This window comes from Bombyx mori, chromosome 8 (genome assembly GCF_030269925.1).
Source record: "Bombyx mori chromosome 8, ASM3026992v2".
In the NCBI taxonomy this organism is placed as follows: domain Eukaryota; kingdom Metazoa; phylum Arthropoda; class Insecta; order Lepidoptera; family Bombycidae; genus Bombyx; species Bombyx mori.
The window spans coordinates 7602106-7616127 of NC_085114.1; the positions used below are offsets into that span (position 1 = coordinate 7602106).

At 39.7% G+C, this 14022-nt stretch overlaps 3 protein-coding genes across 5 annotated transcripts in view; 2 read left to right on the forward strand and 1 right to left on the reverse strand.

The window, feature by feature from the left end:
- Positions 1-14022, forward strand: part of LOC101747091 (serine/arginine repetitive matrix protein 1) — a 177580-nt gene that overhangs the window by 150932 nt on the left and 12626 nt on the right. For both annotated transcript variants that reach the window (XM_012695519.4, XM_021351950.3), the window contains exons 7-10: positions 8630-8782; positions 9198-9299; positions 9755-9905; positions 10020-10106. In XM_012695519.4, coding sequence (XP_012550973.1) covers positions 8630-8782; positions 9198-9299; positions 9755-9905; positions 10020-10106 — 493 coding nt within the window. The remainder of the gene's footprint in view (positions 1-8629; positions 8783-9197; positions 9300-9754; positions 9906-10019; positions 10107-14022) is intronic.
- Positions 1-14022, forward strand: part of UGT39C1 (UDP-glycosyltransferase UGT39C1) — a 155754-nt gene that overhangs the window by 123543 nt on the left and 18189 nt on the right. The window lies entirely within an intron of this gene.
- LOC101746959 (N-terminal Xaa-Pro-Lys N-methyltransferase 1) lies at positions 7795-8524 on the reverse strand. Its single transcript, XM_004932056.5, has one exon. It carries the CDS (start codon positions 8470-8472, stop codon positions 7813-7815), a length of 660 nt encoding a protein of 219 aa, XP_004932113.3. The 5' UTR covers positions 8473-8524; the 3' UTR covers positions 7795-7812.

Sequence of the window (14022 nt, forward strand, 5' to 3'; positions counted from 1 at the left end):
ACAAATATTTCGCGTAGGAAAGAAGTCCGACGTAAAATAATTAACTGGTGCGACGTCTTAAAAAAGTGTGTCCCAAAAAAAGCAAAGATTTTACGTGCTATTTATAAAAGTACCTATTGTATTTTGTTTGGTCCGTGATAGGGGGGGCACTGGAGAGGCATGGAGTGCCCCTCTACCTCCGCCGGCTGGTTGGCTCCTATTTGGAGGCCAGGTCGGTCGAATGTACCGGGTACGGTGGGACCCTTCACCGTTTTCCGGTCGTGCGGGGTGTTCCGCAGGGGTCGGTTCTCGGACCCCTCTTGTGGAACATCGGGTACGACTGGGTGCTGAGGGGTGCCCTCCTCCCGGGCCTCCGCGTTATTTGTTACGCGGACGACACGTTGGTCGTGGCCCGGGGGGATGATTATAGAGAGTCTGCCCGTCTCGCCACAGCGGGGGTGGCCCTCGTTGTCGGGAGGATAAGGAGACTGGGCCTCGACGTGGCGCTCAGTAAATCCGAGGCCTTGTGGTTTCACGGGCCACGGAGAGCGCCACCTGTCGACGCCCACATCGTGGTTGGAGGCGTCCGAATAGGGGTCGGGGTGCAGTTGAGGTACCTCGGCCTCGTGTTGGACAGCCGGTGGGCTTTTCGTGCTCACTTTGCGGAGCTGGTCCCCCGATTGATGAGGACAGCCGGTTCTTTGAGCCGACTGCTCCCGAATTTCGGGGGGCCGGATCAGGCTGTGCGCCGCCTCTACGCAGGGGTGGTGCGATCGATGGCCCTGTACGGTGCGCCTGTATGGGCTGAGCCACGCAACCGGGCCGCTATGGCTCGGTTCCTGCGCCGGCCGCAGCGCACCGTTGCTATCAGGGTCATCCGTGGATATCGCACCGTCTCCTTCGAGGCGGCGTGTGTGTTGGCGGGGACGCCGCCATGGGAGCTGGAGGCGGAGTCGCTCGCTGCCGACTATCGGTGGCGCAGCGAGCTTCGTGCTCTGGGCGTGGTGCGTCCCTCCAAAAGTGAGCTGCGGGCGCGGAAGGCCCATTCTCGGCGGTCCGTGCTCGAATCGTGGTCGAGGCGGTTGGCCAACCCCACGTGGGGTCTACGGACCGTTGAGGCGGTTTACCCAGTCTTTGATGACTGGGTGAATCGTGGCCGAGGACGCCTCACCTTCCGTCTGGTGCAGGTGCTGACTGGGCACGGATGCTTCGGAAAGTATCTGCACCGGATAGGAGCTGAGCCGACGACGAGGTGCCACCATTGTGGACACGACCTGGACACGGCGGAGCATACGCTCGCTGTCTGCCCCGCTTGGGAGGTGCAGCGCCGTGTCCTGGTCGCAAAGATAGGACCGGACTTGTCGCTGCCTGGCGTCGTGGCGTCGATGCTTGGCGGTGACGAGTCCTGGAAGGCTATGCTCGACTTCTGCGAGTGCACCATCTCGCAGAAGGAGGCGGCGGGGCGAGTGAGGCAAAGCTCTCCTCACTACGCAGAAACCCGCCGCCGCCGAGCAGGGGGTCGGGACCGGGGTCTCGTCCGTAACCCGGCCCCCTAAGAGCTTCGGGCTCCACCCGCTTTGTGCGGGGAGGAGCTTAGGCGTGGGGCGGCGTGGTAGGTCGCGTTCCCCCGACCGCTCCGGGGGAAGGTGTAGCGCGGCGCTATCAATCGGGCTCTTGGCCCGTCGACCGAGGGAACCGGCGGTCATGTTGCTGGCGGCCGCCGGTCCGGCGTCTGGGGGACGGCGGGATGGATGTAATGTGCTCTGCGTAAACCCTGTCCCGCCGTCTCAATAACTCCGACTGGGTTCCCACCCGGTCCGGGGTAGGGCGCCGGCTGTGAGCGGCAGGAGTTTTTAGTGAGGTTCGACTCCCACATACCCCACCTGCCGTGCGGGTGGGGATCCGGCGATTTTCTCCTGTGGAAAAAAAAAAAAAAAAAAAAAAATTGTATTTTGTTTGTAATATTTATGATTTGTTTTGTACGAAAAACCATTCCAAGATGTGTAAAATTCCAGTTACGGCGGGTAATGATAGAAATAGCTGTAGCAGTGACGGTATTCCTGAATCGATCTATTCCCCGGAAGCTGAGACCCCAAACGCTGCTTCGATGATAAAAAAGGTCATCAGAAAATATGTAAACTTGTTTCGTCGTTGGACTCTATCAGCGGTCCCTATATAATTATGTATGTAGGTAAAGTTTTTTAATGAAATCAGAGCGATAGACAGATCTTTATTCGGCTAACCACATTGAGGTAACTGCTAAGTGAATACCCATGTCCTAGATGTCGTAAAGTTTAATGCACAACAAACCGTGTTTAGATTTTATTTTTTCTATTACTTCCGACTATTTTCATTCCCGTTATCTAATCACTCTGGTTTTCATTTTTATACGTATTTATTGGTATTTTTTTTTTGATTCTTCTATGTATTTCATTCGAAAATTCGTACCTGCCATCGAGATTCTAATACCGGCATACTTAGTCGTATATTTAAAAAGTATTATATATTTTTTATTATAAAATAAAAACTGACATTTTTGCAATATTTCAATGAACAATTAGCAATAGATCAGTTTAATTATTTTAATTCTAATTAAATAAATGTTGTTAACCAGTAAAGGGTTGTTAAAACGTAATTTTGTTATATAAATTTGACTGATTATTTTGCTATGAGGTCGTTTCATTCAGCAATTTGATTGCAATTTCGTATTATAAAATAAACCTATAAACTTTATTATTTGTTTACTGAATGGAAGATAGAAAAGAACTTAAATTAATGAAAATAAGCTCTGTTCTAAGAAACATTAGATTCATCTTTAAATGATAATTGCTTAAGCTTTGATGTAAATGACGACAAATTATACGAAACTTGTAACCATTACAATATCTCATCTGGTTATATTATGTTTAGATTATTTCACAACATAATTAACACAGGAAAAGGCTATTAATAACCGGGTTATTTTACTTCTTATTATCCATTTGATTGTGAATAAATAGCGGCTGCTTTTTTGGCCAATACAAAATCTCTGAAAGTATAACATAGAAAAAAGTGATGTATCTAGAAATTACAACATTTCAACTATCACACAAAGGCTGACAAAAGATATTTGCTAGGAACCGAAAAAACTCATTGTCAAGTTATCTACTCATGAACTGGCGATATCGACGTAAATTAAAAATAGAAGAAAAACATTTAAATCTTTATCACGAATCCGACATATTGCACTTCTATTAAAAGCGGTACTTACTGGTGGTAGGACCTCTTGTGAGTCCGCGCGGGTGGGTACCACCGCCCTGCCTATTTCTACCGTGAAGCAGTAATGCGTTTCGGTTTGAAGGGTGGGGCAGCCGTTGTAACTATACTGAGACCTTAGAACTTATATCTAAAGGTGGGTGGCGCATTTACGTTGTAGATGTCTATGGGCTCCAGTAACCACTTAACACCAGGTGGGCTGTGTGCTCGTCCACCCATATAAGCAAAAAAAAAAAGCGGATCTACTTACGCTTCTGATGTCAAGACATACTTTTCACAAAGTGTCTATTAAAATCTGTATCTTCTCAGAACTTTCGAGTGTGACATATTAAGGCACCTTTCACAAAAATTTATTCTCGCACGCTCGCTTTGATTTAATTCGAGAATTTTAACCGGCGTTGCAAATTATGATATCCATGACTAAACGTAACGCCCGATTTACCAGAAACTACGAATTTTATCAATTAAGCATAGTCTTTTCTTCGATAAACATCTACGCCATCTATTGTATAATTAAGTTCATTGCTGGATCCATGACAAATTAATTAATTCTCGGATAGTTAGAGTCTCATGGTTCAGGAAATTTTCGTATGGTATTTTGGTACATTAAATCCTGGATATACAACAGTTACTATAGTTCATATGAGCGGACAAATTATCTGTTTCCATCCACGGAAAACATAGACAGTTATGGGATCACAATTTGACGAGAACCATCCAAAGTGAACCACCACTTTGATAGTTCGCGTTATCACCATTTATCGAATCGTATTGAATCCAGAAGTGATCGGATCAATCAAACAATAATATTTAGTATGAAAAGCTAATTTATAAACAATTTAGCTATCTTATATTGTCTCAAAACTGCAATGGACTATAAAAATTCGAGTCCGTTCTTCAGTGTCCTTTATAACAGTGCTTAGTTCGAGTACTTTAACGTTCTCGATAGCGTAAAAGTTTGCCCAATTTTGTATGGAATTGGAACAGCGCCCCTAGCGGCAAACACAGGCAAACGATCCCATTCCATACAAATATGAGCTAACTTTTATGCTATCGAGAACCTTAAAAAACTCGCACTAAGCACACTGTAGTGAACACGACTCTTCACGCGAGTGTGTACAAAGGTGCTTTAGGATAGATATCGGCCTAAAATACAATCGAGTTGGGAATTAGACATCTCTCGGAATTTACCAGCAAAAACGATCCACATTACAAAATTTAAGTACACGATTCGAGCCTAAATAATATGTCAGTTTTGATATGTCTATGCGCATGTAAGCTGGACTCTGGAAATGAACAGATCAATGTCGAAAAACTTCGTTTCCTGACACTTTTGCATCTTAGGATGATATAATAAGCATTACTAAATTAAGTTGATTGAAATTGATGAACAGTTTCTCACAGTACGGCTTAAAATTCGACCTCGTGTCCATGTATTCACTTAGCACGAGACGGTACTGCAGACCTTCAGCGCTAAAACAAAAACACATCCTGTGCAAGCTGTGGCAATAGTCACAATAATAAGTTATTGTGTTTTTTTCTAAAACCCAATAACTTTCAAACACGTTAAAATCTGTGAAACTTGAATTTCACATTCAAAGCGCATACGAACATTTAATAGGCGAGTAAACGTGAAAAGGCATTTCCATTTGCAGTAAAATTTCTCGTGAACTTACAAAGGCCGCACGTGCTCTGCCTCACCACGGTAGCAAAACTCACAAGTGGTACTCGTTCTTGGATCATTCAGACAGAACATTTGCAAAACACGTAGCACCTCTTTTCCTAACCTAGTCACGTCCAAGCTTTGTTTATCTCCAAATTTCGTAGCAACAATCCGCTAATTTTTTTACGAAACTCAAGTTGGCTCAAGCAATTAGGATTCAAGATAAAGACGAGAGGTTTTGCAAAAGTCTTTTCTGTATGGCGTCGTGTCTACAATTTGGACAAACACGCCGAAATATTTCGTTATGGTTTGATCTTCCAAGATGACCGTACGATGTAATTGTGTTAGTGTGTGTGGCTTATAATAATTTCGTAAAACCGTCAAGAGTACCGACTGATATCACTCGCAAATGTTTTGGCCAATGACCTGTCGCGAAAAATTCTAACGATCTAAATAAGCTGCAGCAAATGAAGCCAATATTATTACTATACCTTTGTGGATTCGTTTTTTTTTGTGCCCGTAAATAGCAATACGAATATACTGCTATTCGTGACTGGCGGATATCTAGCTACTCTTAATACAAATAACACCAAAGTAACGTTACATTTTAACGACACTACGTGAAAAGAAATTGTAAACCTACGTTCGTACCTCTGTTCGTAATGTTTGATGTTTATTTATTTTTAAAGTTCACATTCGTATTTCTCATTTGGTCATCGACAAAAATAAAGAAACATGCAATAGGTGCGGTTGACATTTCTGAATTCGATTGTATTTGCTTTTTTCATTGAATACGAGGCCAATGCATGATACCACAATTCAAACACTTCATGGTCTTCATCGAAAATCTATATATTAATACGTGAAGCAAAAACTTTGTATCCATTTTTACGAAAATTGCGTGGACGGAGGAGTATGAAATTTTCCACACTTATACAGAATATAGAGAAGAAGTGCACAATGCTAATATTTTTATAAAATAATGCATAAAAGATACATTAAATCAATAAAGAAAATATTACACACACTACATACCATGTATTTGACGCACACACGCATGCATACTATTTACTGTTAAACTTTTGTTCTTGACGTCTGTGGTCAAATTGAGAATAGATTAAATATTTTTGTCTTTATTAATATTTTTTATAGTGTAGCCTTGGCGAAATTTGTGATTATAGAAGTACAAAATACCATCATAATAGTGTACAAACTTACAATTCCAATTAATTATTAAAGTCGAATTTCGACTACTGTGGGACCTCTAGTAATAAATTAATATTCGGAAGCGACTTACGAGCTAAAGATAATTAAGTTTGATGGGTTACAACCGTGTAACTGCAACATAAGATTACTAGCCATACCGTGCTATTGACGAAGCCCTAATAATGGGGCACAGTGCGATATTCATCTGTAACTGTTGTCTGATTGAATATCGAATGTAGGTACTTTCAAAATCGTTTTTGTTAATTATTATCTCAGCGACGTCGAAATTGAAGGAGAATGAATTCCAAGTGAAATTATTTTATTTTTAATGAAATAATTTGTATTTTAATATTTATTAACTACTAGCGGCCCACTCCGGCTCCGCTCAGGTCTTTAACAAAAATTTCAACGATATTTGACGTTGTTTTATTTTTTAAAATAAAAGAACACTTATTGCGGCATAATTATAATAGTTAGACATACGCTGTCGCGACACTTTTTGTAAATAATAATGTGTTACAAAGTCGTAGTAGGTATGTTATTTTATTCTATCATCAATAGTTTTCGTAGGGCGCGCGATGTAAAGAATATTTTAGGTAATTTTTTTACACCTTGGGTTACATTATTGGAGTTTTAGTAAGGATGCCTAATTTTTAAAAAAAAAGATTTTATCACTCGGGAATTGTGTAGCTTCCAAACAGTGAAAGAATTATGCAAATCGGTTCAGTAGTTTCGGAGCCTATTCAATACAAACAAACAAACAAACCTTTCCTCTTGATAATATTAGTATAGATATTTGAGATTGTAACGGTTCCATCTCGCGGTTATTGTTTTCCGACTTCGATCGCTATAGTTTTCGTAGTCACGGACGACGGAAATCTAAATTTCTACAAAACCTATCCGTTGCGATTTACGTTTCTCTGCACGCAGAGAGTACTACATATGCGGTAGTATTATGTATGAGAGGTCGAGCAGTTTGTTCGATTTGGGTATTCATCTTCACGACAAGAGGCTCCCAAGTGTTAGATACGCGGTAACCATCTTCTCAATCAAAGGTAGGGTATTTTTAATTTGAATGGCCTCGCCTAGAGTGCTTGGGTTAAACTCTATTTTTAAATCTAGTAGGTATTTTTCTCTGGTATGTTGATAAACCGCAGACTTGTGTGCTCGGTTGCCCTTGACATCCACAATATGTTCCTTAATTCTGACTTAATTGTGACACAGTCATAGTTCAATTTATCAATAAGAAGCATGGACAAGTATTTTAAATTCTTTTTCTATTTACTTATAATAACTGGTCAAAGTTCTTGGCTCCGTTTTTTTTATGTCGTCCATAAGACAATTTAATAGACGCACGCAAGAAAATATTGTGATGTTACAGCTGATAATTTGAACAGCAATTTTATTCCTCAGACCTAGTTTAAAGTAAAGCTCAAGACGTCAAATTCCGTCAGTTCCTACAATAGGTCTATAGGCTGATTATGTTGCGCTATCCTTGCGGTTTCTGCGCCAAGAATTTCGTAACAAAACACTAAAACGGTGAATGCACTTGCGGATCTTGTTGCGACGCCACGCTGCGCCCGGGATCCTACTTTATTTAACGACATCATCACGAATCCCGGCCACGACTTGCCACTTCATCAAAGTAAATACAGCAACCTTAAAAAAAAATGAGAAGATTTCAAATCATAAATGTTTAAACGTAAAATTTATTGCACCGGAGATAAAGCGAAGCAATGTATTGGGTAAATGTCTTCTGGAAAGCCATACTGTATATCGGAATGAATTATTCGAAGGTTAACTTGATCAAAAATTTTCGTCATCAGTTCAAGTGGTCGTGTCATAGATGAATCATCTTCGTCGTATTCAACTTCTTTAGATGTTGTTATATTTTCTTTAATAATTATTAAACCATTTTTGGATAGTGCTTCTTTGCTTCGGCTTAAGAACTTTATGAGATCGGAGTCATTTAAATGTCCAAGCACCCATTGGCACCAGATAACGTCATAGTTTTTGTGCGGTCTAAAGTTTTGAAGTCCAGTCTGGTACAGGGTTCCTAGCTTCGTAACGTCATCACCGATATTAATCTTAGCTTCGGTAATGAACTTTAAATCCGGTTCCACGAGGTCTATTTTTTCGAAATAATGAATCAGCAAGTGTTTTGTTACCCGCCCAATACCAGCCCCGCAATCGAGAGCAAGTTTTGTGGCCGGCGGATTAGCGGAACTTAGCACTTTGTTTAAAAACGCCCTAGATCCATCAATGTCAATGTCGGAGAAGTTACCAAAGCCACCGAGTACTCCATCTATTGTTGCCGGCACATTAGCCCAATATATAGCGGCTTTTTTATAAAAATCTTTCTCGGTCATTATTCCACATTTTTGACAGCGTCGTGAGACGTCATACAATTATAAGAGAAATTGAATGAAATCACGAAATTAGGCACCAACCTTTTTGCTTGCCACATTAAGAGTAGTTAATAACTCTGTGAGATTATTGATATATATATTTTTCTTTTTGTTAAAGGCACTGATAGCAGCAGTCAATGAAACTAAAGAAGAGGACATCCGAGATGCTTTGAAGTTGCAGACCGAGCAGCAATTGGCTCTGGTGCCACGAGGTCCTATAATCATTAAGGATACTGTGGCGTACAATACTACAATCAACACTGATGACACGGTACGTAAACGAATACACCCTGGAAGAGTAAATTATAAAAGAAAGGTGATGAAATATTCAAGAAGACTTTTTAAACGTTACTGGTTTATTTTACCTAATAATTACGACGTAGATAAGTTGAAAAAAAAAACGCGTGAAAATGATGTAGCTTAGTAAAATTAAGTGCTATTACAGAATTCTACATAGTCATCCAACATAGACTGTGTTATATCTCTATCTATTGTGTAACTCAGTTTGAGTCAATATTTGAGGCTGAGTAAGCCCGTAAAACTTTGACAAAAAAGACTTTTTCGTTCCATTTTGTGATATTTTGATGCTATGTTTACTTTTACGCAATATTAGATTAATGGTCAAGTAATTATGAAAAAGTGAATTCAGAAATGTTATTTACCATTTATAAAATTCTTTTGAACAGAAAGAACTGCGTGCGTTGGGTCCTGATGGGACGATTGTGACACAAACATTTCACACGAAAGAACAAGAAAGAGTCTGCGACGAGGAACTATCCAAGAACGAGGTAAATTATGAACACTGCCTTAGTTCAAAAAAACTTACTTTTTTAAATACATTTTGTACTACAACTGAATATTAAACAATAGGATCAAATTACTCCGAATGTAAATAGATAATGCAAATAGATCTTGGTTCGTATTCTGTAAAATTTACTGGTGGTAGGACCTCTTGTGAGTCCGCACGGGTAGGTACCACCACGCCGCCTATTTCTGCCGTGAAGCAGTAATGCGTTTCGGTTTGAAGGGTGGGGTAGCCGTTGTAACTATACTGAGACCTAAGAACTTATATCTCAAGGTAGGTGGCGCATTTACGTTGTAGATGTCTATGGGCTCCACTAACCACTTAACACCAGGTGGGCTGTGAGCTCATCTATCCATGTAAGCAATAAAAAAAATTGTTCGTTTAGGTGCATACACTTCTTTTTGATTTTTAAAAAACCTGAAAGAATTTCAATTATAGGTGAAGTCACTGGCGAGCGACGCGAGCCTGGTGGAAGAGGTAGGAGGTACAGAACGGCGCAAAAGGGTCGAGCTTGAGAAGAGTACCGACCTCATGGCGGGAGGACTGCGAGTCCCTCATACTGTACATTCAAAAAATCGCATTGAAGAAGGTAATTTAATAAAATATTTAATAAAAGAATTAGAAAGAAAAAGAATAATTTAATAAAAGATTTATGTAAATAGACGGATTGTACAAATTTTTTAAACATTTGTCGTTTTCGCAGTTGAAAGAGAAGGGCAACCAAACATGGATGACGATTGGGATAGTTTGTCAGTGAGATTGCGACGCCAGCGACGCCTTCGTCACAATGGTAAGGAAGAGAATAATGTTTTACAACCGAGACAACAGATGGCGCTGTTAGTTAGCTTATGCTATTCGCCACTAGATGGTGCTTGAGGAACTTAGTTCACAAAATTTCTATAGATGGCAGTGTTTTAAAAATTATAAATCGTAGTTAGAAATGCCCTTTGCGTTAAAAAACGCGTGGATTCGATTAGTTTATGATGGTTATTTACAAGTTCTTGCTTTCTCGTCTCACATTACTAGTATTATTACTATCTAAGAATAATTCGTTAAATGTCATCAGTATCTAAGGGAGTTAGGAGTTAGGTACCAATTCGGTAGTTAGGTAGGAAAATAGTTGTGAGCATTACGGATGAAAATATTATAAGGTAGTCGTCGCCCGAAACATCTTTTGTCGGATCCCCCGGATCCACTCACTGTGCTTTTAGACCTCACAAGCACCGGTCACCATCGTCGAATACGACGAAGAGTTCGACGAGCGAACTAACCCATAGACACAGCCCACTGAGTTTCTCGCCGGATCTTCTCAGTGGGTCGCGACTCCGATCCGGTGGTAGATTCTGCGAAGCACTGCTCTTGTTAGGGCCAGTGCTAGCAAATTCTCTCAGGTTGAGCCCGTGAGCTTACCTACCGGTCCGGGCGTAGCTGGAATAAACCTCTTAGGTTACCAGCGAATAGGTAGAAATAAAAAAAGGTAGCGGTTGTAGTTGGTCAGGACGAATTAAGTGTTCTTGCCTTAATTGATAATATATTCGATATGTTGGTATCAAGTTGGTTGGTTGGTATCAAGTGATGCGACGATACCGGCTCTCAAATTTGGAAGGCAGCTGCGAATTTTTCAAGAAAATCGTACCTCGCAGTCCCAACACGCCTTCACTAACAATGAAGGAAGACGTCGTGTCATAAAAATCAACCTGAAGACGTACGAATAGATATATCGCTTCGGGTCTAAAGAAGGGTATAAATGAAAGTTCGAACTCATCTATGAAGATGGTGTGGTGTCTATGATCTTCGGTTGCCCCCTAATACGCTTTAAGCTCGTTCGTCCATAACCAACATTTACGAAAAGTAAAGGTTACAAAGTCTTTTTTTTTATTGCCTAGATGGGTGGACGAGCATGTGCATGTACACAAACAAATCAACAAAAAAAATACATTCAATAATATTAAAATACCATCGTCACCAATAAAGCATTTTGTAGGAAGTAACTGAATGAGATATTGAAAATTTTCATGTTGGCCGTTGGCGTCATACCGTCGCCTCGAGGGCAAAGAATATCATGCGAAGCTATAACATTACGAAACGAGGTTTACCAAATCAGTTCATTCAAAGTATCGCACCAAAATAGGAGTGTAGTACCTGTATCTTTAGTTTGAAATCGTTATGTTAATAATTCGACATTGTGGCCATTTTAGTGTCAAGTCGACGGCCTTGGTCGAGAGTCTGTTCCGTATAACTTGTCCAAGTGCTCATAGATATACATCGTAACGATTTCTACAAGACATTTAATTTCAAACATCGTAAAATTTAATTGTGAAGTGAACGAAAACAAAAAAAAAGTGTGGTAGGTACGTACGCAATTTTTTGTAAGTCAATTTAAAATTTCGAAAATGTACGCGATTTGCATGAATTTGCTCTTTAACGATAATGAAAACAAGCTTTAACGCTTTCAAATAATAATGTAACTTATGATTCAACTTATGAGACGAAAAAAAAACATTTGTCCAATCACACAGTTTTCTATTAGATTTACGATTATCTCAACGCAATGGTAACATATTATTGTTTTCTTAACAACATTATATGTATTTAAAAAAATCAAATCGAGAAGTATTACTAGATTGATATTGTATTTTTTTAATTATAAAGCCACCCGCTGCCTTTCGCTGAAGACTCCGCTAACTTCATTCGAAGAAGGACATCTTATATTAAACAGATTTACTAACATGTCTCTAGTATTATATGCATAGTAATATATGGTAACAAGAAAATAAAAAGTGCGTAAAAGGATGTCTTTGTATCATATTAAAGAACAGCTGAAATTTGACAGGGTAGACCAATACTATGTGTGTCTGACGTGATACAGTTATGCGGTCCGCACTAAATAATGTGTCAGTCGATACAATCTAGACTTTGTCCTCGTGTCTCAAAGTACGTAATCGTATATACGTTTCACGTCTATGGATTGTAAGCACAATCCATAGACGGCAGCTTGACTGTATTATAAAAAAAAAAAACATTTCGCATATATTAGAATCAAATAGGCATTATATTATGATAATTCTATACTAGGATTGTCTGGTATGCGTCGTGTGTGTTCAAATTCGTTTTTAATACGCTTTTATTAGCTTTAGATGTAACATGTATGTTTGTAAAGGAATCTTTGAACATGGTTTTGACTCCCTTCAAAACGTCGGATTAACTCGAAATTTGGTATACTTATTCAGGAGTAAAGACAAATAAATTTTAAAAAAAAATTGAAAATTAATGACTATTGAAAAAATTGAAATTCAACCACAAAATGAAAAATAAATAATAGTATAAAAAAAACTATTATAACAAAATACGCTTTTATAGAAAATCCAACTAAAAAATATAAAATAAATTTTAATATAAATGAATTAAAAATAGTGTAAGAAAAAATGAATTTATTGTAATAAAAGCGTGGGGTTGCTCACTTAATACAAAATAGGTAAACAAGTTTTTTCGGGACACTAGTTATAGGAATGGTACATAGCAAACTTATCGTAGTAATTAATTAATTTTGTTGTTAACTTCACTAAAACACGTTCGTGAACAATAAATAGGTCGTATTGTCTCTATTTGAACAAACAAACTAAAAATCAGACATGTTACCCAATTTCACAGAAATCATTATTAATCTCTGAATTGCGAATCATCTCGTAAATAAATTTGCTTCATACCTTAAAGCACGTTTACTTTATTTTATGAATTTCATTACCACGAATAAAATTCAATAGAACAATAACTGTGAGTATAAAAACAAAACGTTTTGATAGTGTACAATAATAGAGTATTGCTGAAATAAATGACGGCTGGTAAACACCAAGGCAATTGTTTTTAACATGTAATCACGTGCGGGCTTGAGGTCATTAAAAACATTATTTAGATCGAATCGAGATATTAGCGTAAGCTATCATTTCATATAACGTGTATGTTGCAAGCTCGTATGCGACTCATTAACTACCCTACCAGTAATGAAGCAAAGTTATAAAATTTTGCGGATGTCACTTTAATTATCCTTAGCTATTTCTTCAATGTGGAAGTCGCTGATGTACACGAACTCTCAGACACAGCCCACCGAGTTTGTAGCCGGATCTTCTCAGTGGGTCGTGTTTCCGGATCGGTGGTAGATTCTGCGAAGCACGACTCTTGCTAGGGTTCGTGTTAGCATCGTCGTCAGGTTTGAGCCCCGTGAGCTCACCTACTAGTTACGGTTACGCTGGAATAGCCGCTCTAGGCTACCAGCTTAGGTAGGAAAAAAAAATGTACACGTGTTAAATCCTTATTTTCTTAGATGGGTTGGCCCTGGCGGCATTGGAACTTCGTTATTGTGGCATCGTTTGATAGGAATACATTTAAGCACTCTAAGCAATAAAAAAAAAAAAAACTAGGATTAGGATTAGGGACCCCGGTAACCGTACTCGTCGAACTCGACAAAGAGTTCGACGTACAACCTAACCCATGAATCAGCTCGCTGAGTTTCTCGCCGGATCTCAGCGGGTCGCGATTGCGATACGGTAGTAGATTCATTCGCGGAGCAGCTGCTCTTGAGTTGTTAGGTCTCCGTCGGAGGCGCTCGGGCAGCTGTTAGCAAATCCCACCCCTCCTGGCTGAGCCTTTGCTCGCCCACCTGTCCGGGTGAAACTGGAAAGGTCTCCGGTGCCAGCAGTAATCCTTCA

What these genes read in the sequence shown, in the direction of transcription:
- LOC101746959 (XM_004932056.5), bottom strand. Translation starts at nt 8,472, where the DNA reads ATGACCGAGAAAGATTTTTATAAAAAAGCCGCTATATATTGGGCTAAT.